The sequence below is a fragment of the Caretta caretta genome, chromosome 2, assembly GCF_965140235.1.
Source record: "Caretta caretta isolate rCarCar2 chromosome 2, rCarCar1.hap1, whole genome shotgun sequence".
NCBI lineage: Eukaryota > Metazoa > Chordata > Testudines > Cheloniidae > Caretta > Caretta caretta.
Window position 1 is genome coordinate 228233361 of NC_134207.1, and position 13525 is coordinate 228246885.

The 13525-nt window shown below is 39.6% G+C and overlaps 1 protein-coding gene across 1 annotated transcript in view; it reads left to right on the plus strand.

Moving 5' to 3' along the window:
- ABCB1 (ATP binding cassette subfamily B member 1) overlaps nt 1–13525 on the plus strand; it is a 68582-nt gene that overhangs the window by 16560 nt on the left and 38497 nt on the right. The window contains exons 8-14 of the mRNA XM_048838047.2: nt 633–757; nt 3052–3223; nt 5392–5505; nt 8129–8239; nt 10117–10242; nt 10429–10632; nt 11412–11582. Of these exons, the coding sequence (XP_048694004.2) occupies nt 633–757; nt 3052–3223; nt 5392–5505; nt 8129–8239; nt 10117–10242; nt 10429–10632; nt 11412–11582 (1023 nt within the window). The remainder of the gene's footprint in view (nt 1–632; nt 758–3051; nt 3224–5391; nt 5506–8128; nt 8240–10116; nt 10243–10428; nt 10633–11411; nt 11583–13525) is intronic.

The window sequence follows — 13525 nt, forward strand, 5'->3', positions numbered from 1 at the left end:
TTATTGCTTTTTGCTGGGATTTTCAAAGTGGCCTAAGCAAGTTAGGCCTCTACCATTGAATTTCAATGCGAGTTGAGTGCCTTGATCCTTTGGCTTGTGAAAATTCCAATCTTTGGATACATATGGAAAATAAAATTATCAAAGTATAAGTAGGGTTCTGCTGTGGCTTTTCCTGCTACCTAGCAAGTGTGTGGGGAGCATAGAATCATATATATGTAGGACTAGAAGGGACCTTGATAGGTCATCTAATCCAGTCCAGATGGATCTAATCCAGTCCTACTGGCTGCTCTAACCTATCTGGGATCAGAGTGGTGCAGATCTGCCCTGAGAATCAAACAGGGAGCCATAACCAGTTCACTAAGGGCCACCCACACATACACTTGTGCACTGAATGAAAGCAGAAAATCTAGGTTTCAGTTTTTGATAGAGGCTAACACTAAAATTTAATGTTTATATAATTGATGTATTCCTATAATAAGTGGTCTGGCCCATTCTATGGTATTTAAGCAAAAGACTTATTTTCTGGAAAATGGCATTATAATACATTTTTTGGAAAGAGAAAAGTCATAATATGCTCAAGCTGATTCAATTTTTCTTTGAACAATAGGTTTAAAACATTTTCCTTTGTACAGATACTCTCTGCATTCACTGACAAAGAACTAACTGCATATGCAAAAGCAGGAGCTGTTGCAGAAGAAGTTCTGGCAGCAATTCGGACTGTGATAGCTTTTGGAGGACAGAAAAAAGAAATCAAAAGGTCAGAAAAATGTTTTCATTCGTCAGCTAGTTTTAAAACTCTGTCTTTAGATGTTTTGAATTTTTCTTGTATCTTCACTGCTGAAAGTCGGTCTACACCAGGGGGCTGACAAAACTGGTTCCTTGGTGAAAGGGATCTTCAAATAAAGGTAGAGCACTATTGTACTCAGTGTATTTTGGGGTAATTAAGACAGGAAGTTGCCTAATAAGGATGTTCTCTTTTACAGGTTTTATTGTAAGCTGTATAGTTTATTTTTTCCAGATCCTCTCAAAACAAAGACATGTTCAGTACCCCAAAGGGTGTACAATCTAACTTCAATATCACACAATAAGCGACAGACAAAATAGACCTATAAACAGACAAAAAAGGGGGATGGGGAAAGAAAAGACAAGGGTAACACTAATAAGATTATGTGGTTACTCAATAAGCCATGGCATGTATACACCTTGGTAGTTCCATTAAGTTAGGTTCATTTATTCTTATTGTATTATGAAACAGCATTCTTGTCATTTGTCCTGACCTTTTATCTAAAGATGACCATCAGAGCCACAAAACTTGGCAGGAACTCTTCTCTGACTCGTTGCTGAAGGTGAGAGGGGCCATGCAGCTCATCTCAACACCTTTCTTAGGGTGCACATCACCATAGTATGTGAATGCACCTTGTCAGTGCTCTCCTCTTACTCATCCACAGAATTTCTTCTTCCAGCCTCTGGTACATGGCACTGTGTGCCCTGAATCAAGTCACTTAATTTGCTTGTATCTCAGTTCCATCTGTCATAGGGTGACTGGTCCCTTTAAAGGGCGATAGGCCAGCACCCCTCATGGGGCCATAATTATTAGCTGCTTCTGAGTCTGAGGGGACAGGACTAAGGGGTCAGGTAACAGGTTAATGGACACCTGGACCTCTGAAAAGGCCTGAGAGAGATCAGTCCTGGGGTGTGGAACTATAGGCAGGCAGGGAGGGAGAAAACTGAGCCCAGGAAGGGGTTGAGAACAGTACTCCAGGGGAAGCCACCTGGGAGCAGAGTGCTCTATAGTGGAGTGTGGGAAAGACTCACAGGTAGCCCTGAAAGGGGCTGAGAGCAGCTGAAGAGAAGCCCCTGAAGGGTAGAACTGTTTTGTTTGTTGGGACTCCTTAGCTGGACTTTTGTTACCCTAGAAAGGATTGTTTATGACATGGCCAGAGGTCCAAGCCACATCTCCAGCACTGACCTGTATGTGGAAAGCTGAAGAGACTCACCATGGGGAAGGCAACTGAGGCAGGGAGCACCACCAGCAGCACACTCAGCCAGCAGAGGTTGCTGCACAGCAATCACATCCCATTGCACCCTATAATATCCTACAGGGGTGCATGATTATACATTTTTAATGTTCGTGAGGTGAACAGGTATTGTGGTGACAGGACCATTTAAGCACATAGATAAATTTTAAAAATTATGACTCAGCTCTGAAAAATGGTGCCACCTATATTTAAGGCTCTGAATCTCTTGGTCCTCTGTCAGATCTGTGGTTAACAAGTAAATCTAACAAATCTGTGGAAAATTGTGGGGAGACAAAAGGGCAAATGCAGGGAGGATGTCTGGAGGTCCTCTGCTGTACTATTTCTATTTCGTGCTTTTAGGATGATTAAAGACATTTAAAATAAAAAAATATGGGGAATAAATTATTACATATTTTTTAAAAAATAGCCTGGCAGTTATTTTTGAGACAATTGTTTTCCCAGTCTGCAATACTTCCAGTCTGTGTTAATTACAGTACTTGTCTTTCCTGAACAAGATGAATGCAAGCCCTTGAAGGCTTCCCATTCTATTCCCACTTATTTGGGACCCATAGATATTTATGTACATATAAGGATTTCACCCAACCGTCAGATTTATCTCAGGTTTCTAATAGGGAACAGCACTGCCAACTCTGAATATGTCCTTTTGACTATTTGTTTAAGAGACAATTTATTATTTTCCTTTTTTAATCTAGGAAAGAAGGGCTGGTTTTCAGGAAACTGAACACAGTTTAGCTAAGGTAGAGAGAAGAGACTAGTGTATCTTATAGTGAAATTAATGGACATCCCTTCTCTCTAATCTATCTTTCTTTTCTTACAATTGGAGCTATTAGTCAGCAGGCCTAGTCACAGAAGCAGGAGTGGTCATTACATTAACTAATGTAATTTTTTGATCTATCTGATTGTTTGCTTGTTAAAATGTTGTCTGCACCTGGAAAATTGATAGGCACAGTGAAATAAAGAAATGTGATATGCTAACTTTTTTTAAATTTCCAACATGCGATTTTTCTTGCAGGTATCATAAGAATTTAGAAGATGCCAAAAACATTGGAATCAAGAAGGCTATTACAGCCAACATTTCTATGGGTATTGCTTTCTTACTGATATATGCATCATATGCATTGGCATTTTGGTATGGAACCACTTTGGTGCTATCTGATGATTATAGTATTGGAAAAGTCCTTACGGTGAGTGTACCTCAGTAGATGAACAATTTTAATTAAAAAAACCAAACAAAATTTTGGGAACTTGTTTAGGTTTTAACAGAATAAGCCTGCACTGAGTTACACCGCATGCAACCCTGTTGAAGTCAATGGGGATAAATATGCTATACTCAACCAATCATCACCCTTACTCTACAGCTAATTTGCATGCAACAATTTTATTGGTTGTAATGAGTGATAAGAAGAAGACTGTACAAATGATGGAATATTCAGCCCCAGTACCACAGTTCTTCATAGGTTAGTATGCCACCCATACAACAAAATACAAAATTCCTCAGGCACAACTGTCACACAAATCAATACAAGTCTCCCAGCACAACTCAAGCACTCACCTGGGTCATCTGTTTACTCTTTCTTAGAGCTATGTGGCCAGAGAGCTATCTGCCCAGAGAGCCACCTGCCCCTCACAACAACACAACCAGCGTGCACACAGCCATAAAACCAGCCCACACGTTACTAAAACTCTTACCATAAAACCATAAGCTTGAGCAGCAAAGGAGTGGGGTCTTACAAAGTGGAGTGTCCTAAAGAGAAAACCTTTCTAAAGAAAGAGACTATCAGAAGGACTTCCTCTCTATGTTCCGAAGAAGGTAGGGGGAATCTATTTGGTCAGATATGAGGATAAAACTTTTTTTTTAAATATATATATATATTGAAAATATATATATTTGAAAATATATATAACAGCCAGTTTTTTTTCAAAACGTCCCATGATCTTTTTTTAGTTTGGGAGAAGGAGTGAGGAAGCAATTGAAACTCAAAAGGTTTTCAGTTTCTGAAAAGCATTTTTGGTGAAAAGTTTCAATTTCTATCCTTTTGTCAAAAATGGGAAAATTTTGACAAAAATGAAAATTTTCCATGAAAATGTTTGTTTTTGGTCAAAAAGCCAGTTAACATCTAAAATAATTTTAGCAGTAAAAAGACTCAGTCCCTAAAGGTTGGTTGTCCTGTTTTGTTCTATGTAGATTTGTTTACTTATGTCTGTAGGGGGGTTAACCCAACTCCTCAAACCACCTGTCATAAATATAAAGGGAAGGGTAAACCCCTTTGAAATCCCTCCTGGCCAGGGGAAAGCTCCTCTCACCTGTAAAGGGTTAAGAAGCTAAAGGTAACCTCGCTGGCACCTGACCAAAATGACCAATGAGGAGACAAGATACTTTCAAAACCTGGGAGGAGGGAGAGAAACAAAGGGTCTGTGTGTCTGTCTATATTCTGTCTTGGCCGGGGATAGACCAGGAATGGAGTCTTAGAACTTTTAGTAAGTAATCTAACTAGGTACGTGTTAGATTATGATTTCTTTAAATGGCTGAGAAAAGAACTGTGCTGAATAGAATAACTATTTCTGTCTGTGTATCTTTTTTGTAACTTAGGGTTTTGCCTAGGGGGGTTCTCTATGTTTTGAATCTAATTACCCTGTAAGGTATCTACCATCCTGATTTTACAGGGGGGATTTCTTTATTTCTATTTACTTCTATTTTTATTAAAAGTCTTCTTGTAAGAAAACTGAATGCTTTTTCATTGTTCTCAGATCCAAGGGTCTGGGTCTGTGGTCACCTAGGCAAATTGGTGAGGCTTTTTACCAAACCTTGTCCAGGAAGTGGGGTGCAAGGTTTTGGGAAGTATTTTGGGGGGAAAGACGCGTCCAAACAGCTCTTCCCCAGTAACCAGTATTAGTTTGGTGGTGGTAGCGGCCAATCCAAGGACGACGGGTGGAATATTTTGTACCTTGGGGAAGTTTTGACCTAAGCTGGTAAAGATAAGCTTAGGAGGTTTTTCATGCAGGTCCCCACATCTGTACCCTAGAGTTCAGAGTGGGGGAGGAACCTTGACACCACCTCTGACTTGTCCCAAGCATCAGCACCTGAGTCTAAGCAATATCCATCTTGGGGTCATCTCATGAAGGAACATGATTCCCATCTTAGAGTCCCTTTTCTTCCTCTCATCCTTTATCTTTTGCCTCAGTAGCTGCCCTTCCTTTCTTTTCTTCTTTGAATCTAGACATGCTGAACTTGTATAACAAACATGAAAGATTTTGGACCAATATTAGTAGATAGTCATGAATAAATGTAGTTATCCCATTACAGTTTTATGACTGGATAACCTGGTAGCATTCTTGTAATTTTTTTCTTTAGGTCTTTTTTGCTATATTAATTGGAGCATTTAGTGTTGGACAGACCGCACCAGGTATGGAGGCATTTGCTAATGCAAGGGGAGCTGCCTATGCAATCTTTAATATCATAGACAATGTAAGTATCTTTACTATGACTATCATTTGAATACACAGGGAGTCAGATTTTTTAAGTCAGAGCTCTCTTTCTGGGTCTGTGATTAGCAGGCACAAAAAACTGAGTGCAACTTGATGCCATTTAAATGTCTATCTGACATGGTGTGGCAATGAGGTATTTAGATATTTAAATGACATCATGTACACTCATGAATAAAATTGTAGGTGCAAACTTGTGCCTGCAGTTATCTCTACTTGCAACACTGCAGGGTCAAAAAAGATGCCAGATTAAAGCTGAACTGAAGATCAACCCCCCAAAATCCTTGTGAAACTTGCATAATCAAATATTTTTTTACTGAGAGTCTAAACAAGAGGGAGAAAAACAATAATGGCTCTTGCGAGTCTAAGCTTAGTTTTTTGTGAGATTATATATCTTTAGCTATTCGTCATTTAAAGGTCTGAGTTAATCCCTGGTTTATTTCCAGTGATTTGACTGTTTAACATCTACCTTTAATGTCCAAAATGTAAAACAGCGTATTGTTTTCTTATAAATAGGTATGTGTGTATGTAAGCAATGACACTATGGGAGGTGTATTTATCAGTCAGTTGCTCTGTCTACACTAACCTGTTTTATCTAAAATTTCCAATTCTTGCTGCACTGGTGGTAGCAATGGTTGGAGCACTAGTGTAGGTGGGGTTTACATGTTTGCTCATCTTTTTACAACCAAAGATTCCAGACCTGCTTGGGATAGGATTAGAAGTAATGGTGATTAAAAACTCTGCTTCCCAGTCTACACTAGCACTGCTGCTATTGTCAGTCAGTGGAGCTGCACCAGTGATGGTGCTACTGTGAGCGTTTTCTCAAAAAAGTACAGTAGACAAGGCCTAAGGGCTAGATTCTGCAAGCCTTCAAAACGTGGAACTCCCACGGACTTCATTTAAAAGCCAATGGAGGTTCCATGGACTGAGAGCTTGCAGAACTGGATCTTAAAAAAGATAAACTGTATTTGAATAGGGCTGCCAAGAGATTAAAAAAATTAATCGCGCTATTAAACAATAATAAATGCCATTTAAAAAAATATTTTTGGATTTTTTTACATTGTCAAATATATTGATTTCAATTACAACACAGAATACAAAGTGTACTGTGCTCACTATATTTATTTTTGATTACAAATATTTGAACTGTAAAAAAACAAAAGAAATAGTATTTTTCAATTCACCTAATACAAGTACAGTAGTGCAGTCTCTTAATCATGAAAGTTGAACTTACAAATGTAGAATTATGTACAAAAAACCCTACATTCAAAAATAAAACAATGTAAAACTTTAGAGCCTTCAAGTCCAATCAGTCCTCCTTCTTGTTCAGCCAATCGTTCAGACAAACAAGTTGGTTTACGTTTGCAAAACATAATGCTGCCTGCTTCTTGTTTACAATATCACCAGGAAGTGAGAACAGGTGTTTGCATGGCACTATTGTAGCTAGCATTGCAAGATATTTATGTGCCAGATGCACTAAAGATTCATATGTCCCTTCATCTTCAACCACCATTCCAGAGGACATGCGTCCATGCTGATGACTGATTCTGCTCGATAACAATCCAAAGGAGTGTGGACCGACACCTGTTCATTTTCATCATCTGAGTCAGATGCCACCAACAGAAGGTTGATTTTCTTTTTTGGTGGTATGGGTTCTGTAGTTTCCGCATCAGAGTTTTTTGCTCTTTTAAGACTTCTGAAAGCATGCTCTGCACCTCGTCCTCTCAGAATTTGGAAGGAACTTCATATTCTTAAACCTTTGGTTAAGTGCTGTGGCTATGTGTAGAAATCTCACATTGGTACCTTCTTTGCGGTTTATCAAATCTGCAGTGAAAGTGTTCTTAAAACGAACAACATGTGCTGGGTCATCATCTGAAACTGCTATAATATGAAATACATGGCAAAATGTGAGTAAAACAGAGCAGGAGACATACTATTCTCCTCCAAGGAGTTCAGTCAAAATTTAGTTAACGCATTATTTTTTTAACAAGCTTCATCAGCATGGAAGCATGTCCTCTGGAACAATGGCCGAAGCATGAAGAGGCATATGTCTACACCGCCACTTTACAGCACTGAAACTTGCATCACTCAGGGGTGTGTTTTTTCACACCCCTGAGTGAGAGAGTTTCAGTACTTTAAAGTGGCTGTGTAGACAAGGCCTTAGATTCCTAGAAGTGATCCATCCAGGTCAGGGTGAGGCAGTATGATAAAGGTTACATTGCTGCCAGCTATGTTGCAGCTGTCCTGTGGATAAATAGAAGAACTCAATCTCCAATGCTGTCTACTAAATTCAAACAAAAGTTTTTATTCATTTTTTTTCTTTCTTCAATGTACTCTCCCCCCATTGCATATGTAGCTAAGGAGCAGAGTAATGAAGAGACAAAACAGGTAATACTGGTGACATGGGTTGGAAGCCTCACCTGCCAGTTGTAATTGTTGATTTCACCCATGCCACCATTAAATTTCACTTAATATCACTATATAATTATGTTCCATTCTAAGACTTTTAGCAGCTGGCATAATGTAATGAGAATGTCATTAGGAAACATGATCAGATTTACTCTTTTCTTCCTTTTCATTTCTGTTTGGTATTTTGTTCTACCTAGGAACCTCAAATTGACAGTTTTTCAGAGACTGGCTACAAACCGGACAATATTCAAGGGAATTTGGAATTCCACAATGTTTACTTCAATTATCCATCTAGGCAAGATGTAAAGGTACTGGAAGTGAAGCTGACATGCATTCCAAATTAAAGATAACTTTATCATTTAGTGACAGGAAAACATCACTATAAACTTTTATTTTCAAAAGGTGGAGTTAGCAAAAGCCTCCCTCTTTAACTTGTACTGCTAACTTGTGTGAAAACCACAAACTGCCTTGTCTTCACTAGGATTTTACCTCGGGTTAGCTAACTTAAGTTAAGAAATCATTTAGTTTTTGTAGTGAAAACAGACCCAGAGTGGCTTTGCACAAAAGTTAAAGGATCTGTTGCTATTATAAGCCCAATCCCATATGTTAATGTATTTATATCAAGAAAAAATATTTATTTTAGACCATTAAGAATGATGGTATAATGAACTCCACAAGTACCCATGGTACAAGTCTGTTAAAATTTGTTTAAATACAATATATCTTCATTAGGTAATGGCAGTTTCTCTTAAATTTAATTACTTCTTCCTTCCTATGGCATTACAGTGGAGCTCTTATAATTAAGTGTTGTTAGCTTCTATTTCCCGCCCCAAAAAAGTACTAAAATGGGCATTTTCATGTTACACTGAAAAACAAAGTGGCAGATCCCCATCTCTCCATCTCACCATAGGTTTCCAAGAGCTCTCTTCATTCCCTGAAGTTGGGTAGGTAGTGCTGACAGCTACAAGGGCCCTTCTCTGTAGACCATGATTCTATTTCCAGTCAGGAGTAGGGCAGTACTACAAAACTGGAAGCCTGGGAAGGGATTTTTCTTTTCCTCTTCCACCACAGAGTTTAACGGCATCTTCCCTGCTCTGCCTCTCTGAGCAGAGGAGGCATGAAAGATTAAATCCCCATAGAATGCAGCACTTCATACCAACTTTAGCTGTGAAATGCTGCATTCAAAAGGGATTAGTATAAGAGAACCTGTTTATAGTGAAGTGAAACTTTACTAAAGTGAAGAAACTCCACTCAAAGGTCATGTCTTCATTAGGGAATCCTAAAAAAAAAAAAAAAAAAGCATCACTGGAGAGTATTTTTCTGTAAAGTCCCCTAGTGTTGGCACGCACTAAAGCTTTATCTACATTTGGGACATTTTCAAAGATTTGCCACCATGGTGAACTCTTGTTCAGATCACAGGTGACAGCAAAGTTGGGAGCCCTACTGTAGAAGAAATGCTGGCATTTTAAGCACTGTATTATCTAAACATGTTCAGAACAGGTTTAATCAACATTGTACATAAGATGCTCGCATCCCAGCTACATAATGGCTCCCAACATTGCTATTGCAAGTAGAGCAATATTAGTAATAAGAAATTATTGCAAAATTTCCTTAGTGTTAGTCAAGACTTTGGCCACATCTACACTACCAACTTTCATCATCATAATTCACTATCAGTGGTAAATTATGGCTATCAATTTTGCCAGTATATACAAGTGTAAAAATTCCAATATGAATGAGTACAACTGAAGGGAATTCAAGGCAAGTAAAGAGGCTTTTGCATCACAATAAAATAAACATGTTTTGCTGAATCTGAATTCACAATATATGGGTTTTACTGCAATTAGTTCACCCTCCAGGTTGCATGGTAAATGCTCATAAAAAGGGTGTGGCTAATAAATGAGGATGCTACTACATAAAGACAGAATGTAGTATGTATATATGGCAATGTTTCAGTAGAAAATGCAAAGTGAGCTATGGTGTAAATAGCAACTATATTGTGCAATGTACTGATATTGAACCAAGTTTGGAGAACTTTGGAGAAATTCCATGGAAATTTGGAGAAAATTGGAGAAATTCCACAGAAGTCCCTAAATTTTCTCCAGATTCATATGGTGTAAGGAAGAGCAGAAATTGGCCCATTATGTTTTTGTTAATTTTTTTTCATTATTATTTTCTTATGTAGGTGTTGAAAGGCTTGAATCTGAAGGTTAATTGTGGCCAGACAGTAGCCTTGGTTGGTAGCAGTGGCTGTGGGAAAAGTACAACTGTTCAACTGATCCAGAGATTTTATGATCCAGAGAAGGGCATGGTAAGATACCTGAACTGAGCTGGATCTTTATATATCAAATTACTGTAATGTTTAGCAGTGGCCTGACTGCTGATGTTTTAGATGGCAAAATACAAATGTCTTCCTAAATAATATAGATAATCTTGGTGGAGTTTGTATCCTTGATCAGGACACTTACATTCATGTTTTAATTTTCTTTACATTTAGATTACTATTGATGGGCATGATATTAAGACCCTAAATTTAAGATATCTGAGGGAGATTATTGGTGTGGTGAATCAGGAGCCTGTGCTATTCGCTACTACTATTGCAGAAAACCTCCGCTATGGCCGTGAAGATGTCACTATGGAAGAGATTGAAAAAGCTGTCAAGGAAGCCAATGCCTATGACTTTATCATGAAACTGCCTGATGTAAGCAAGACGGCTCTGCTGTCAAATTGTTCTCTCTTCAACCTTCTAATACCAAGTAGCTCCTTAAGAGGAGTTTCCATAACTCAGAAGTAAGAGTGAGCTAAATTCATAATTGCCACTTCAAACCTTGCCAGGGCTCTTTCACAGCTACCTTGAAAGATGATAGAAACAAAGTAATTTTAACTCTGTAAGTCATGGTTTGATTAGTACTTTGCAGAGATGGTTTAGACCAGCAGTTCTCAAACTGTGGGTCAGGACCCCAAACTGGGTTGCAACCCTGTTTTAATGGGGTCACCAAGGGCTGGCTTAGACTTGCTGGGACTCAGGGCCGAAGCCCGAGCCCCACTACCCAGGGTCGAAGCCAAAGCCAGAGAGCTTCAGCCCTGGGTGGCAGGGCTCGGGTTAAAGGACCCTTATCTGGGGCTGAAGCCCTTGGGCTTCAGCTTTCTCTCTCTTGGGCAGGCTCAGGCTTTGGTCCCCACTCCTGGGGTCACGTAGTAATTTTTGTTCTCAGAAGGGGGTCGCGGTACAAGGAAGTTTGAGAACCCCTGGTTTAGACTGAAAATATCAGAATCCTGGAAACACACAAAATAGGAAGATAAAATCATATGACTTGCTTATGATACAGTCTTCTTGGCTGTGCTTTGGTAAAAGGGAAGGATTTTGTGGGCATTGCAGATTGAGCACAACTCTATCTTTACACTGTCTTTTATTGGTATTACATGTTAAAATAAAAGTATCATTGAGGGATCTGGAAACCTATCTTAATACCTTTGCAGAAGTTTGAAACCATAGTTGGAGAAAGAGGGGCACAACTGAGTGGAGGTCAGAAACAGAGAATAGCTATTGCACGAGCTCTGGTTCGCAATCCCAAGATTCTTCTGCTCGATGAGGCAACTTCAGCTTTGGACACTGAAAGTGAATCAGTTGTGCAAACAGCACTGGACAAGGTCTGTATAGCTTTAAAACTATGAACTTAGGACTAATCTTTAAACTTTTCAAATTTTCTGTGAGCAGGTATGAGCTAAATTTTCTGAGGTACATTTTAATTTATATATATAATTTATATTTGTCATTGATTAGAGGGTAAATTGAAATGCTTTTAAAATAAATACATTTAAAAACAGAATTTGAAATTCCAACTCACCAGCAATATATTTAGCTAAATGGCTTCACTAAGGGTTACATTTACTTAATCGCTTAGGCATTTTTGAAAATTTTACCCTAATTGTTTAAGGCAGCTGGCTACACGGATCTTTGCCTATCCTGTATTCTTTGTTTGTATTGTGCATGTGCCCATGTTTACAATATAGTACAACTTATTACTCAACCAGTAGCAAGCACATCCTTGAGTTTTCTTTCCCCATCCTTTCCTGTTCTCATTATGTGAGTATGCATATTACCTTGTGGGTAAGCATAACTGTATGTACAGTAAATACTTCAGAAAGACCAGGTAGAGGCTGATGGAACATCATTTCTGGTGTCTGCCACAGGGTCTGGGGTAGGCTGGGAAACATCTGTCGAGCTGATGATTTGGACCGGATATATGTAGAGCCAGCCCATGTGCTTCTTGGCAATATTATGCAATCCAGGATACTATCACATGACTTTTCTGAAACATATATCAGTGTGACTCCTGGTCTATCCAGACATCTGCATCTGCATCTCCTCTTTGAGATACTGAAAGTTTTTTCAGAGAAGGAACTGCTGTTGTGTGAGGCATGGGGGAGAGAGCGTCATAATTTACCTCTAAAAGATTCACTGTGAGCCAGGCGTTCATGGAGAAAATGCCATCAGCTACAATAGAAATTGAATCCCCATCAGTCCTACTTGATTAAGTTGGATTGAAGGGTGGCTGACATGATAAGAATTATGTGACCTCCTAAATTGCTGGAGCAATAATCATACTCTTTATTTTCATCATGTGTCTGAGTCAGGATACCTCTCAGTGCTGCTCCTGGAGCAATGTAGCTCTACTCCACCCCACCAGTGCAGGGCTGTGCCTTGGACTATAAGGTGGATAGAAAGCTGGCTAGATTGTCGGGCTCAACGGGTAGTGATCAATGGCTCCATGTCTAGTTGGCAGCCGGTATCAAGTAGAGTGCCCCAAGGGTCGGTCTTGGGGCCGGTTTTGTTCAATATCTTCATAAATGATCTGGAGGATGGGATGGATTGCACCCTCAGCAAGTTTGCAGATGACACTAAACTGGGAGGAGAGGTAGATATGCTGGAGGGTAGGGATAGGATACAGAGGGACCTAGACAAATTAGAGGATTGGGCCAAAAGAAATCCGATGAGGTTCAACAAGGACAAGTGCAGAGTCCTGCACTTAGGATGGAAGAATCCAATGCACCGCTACAGACTAGGGACCGAATGGCTCAGCAGCAGTTCTGCAGAAAAGGACCTAGGGGTTACAGTGGACGAGAAGCTGGATATGAGTCAACAGTGTGCCCTTGTTGCCAAGAAGGCCAATGGCATTTTGGGATGTATAAGTAGGGGCATTGCCAGCAGATGGAGGGACATGATCGTTCCCCTCTATTCGACACTGGTGAGGCCTCATCTGGAGTACTGTGTCCAGTTTTGGGCCCCACACTACAAGAAGGATGTGGAGAAATTGGAGAGAGTCCAGCGAAGGGCAACAAAAATGATTATGGGGTCTGGAACACATGAGTTCCAGAGCTTTTTGGAGATATATCCACAGGAGAGGCTGAGGGAACTGGGGATGTTTAGTCTACGGAAGAGAAGAATGAGGGGGGATTTGATAGCTGCTTTCAACTACCTGAAAGGGGGTTCCAAAGAGGATGGATCTAGACTGTTCTCAGGGGTAGCAGATGACAGAACAAGGAGTAATGGTCTCAAGTTGCAGTGGTGGAGATATAGGTTGGATATTAGG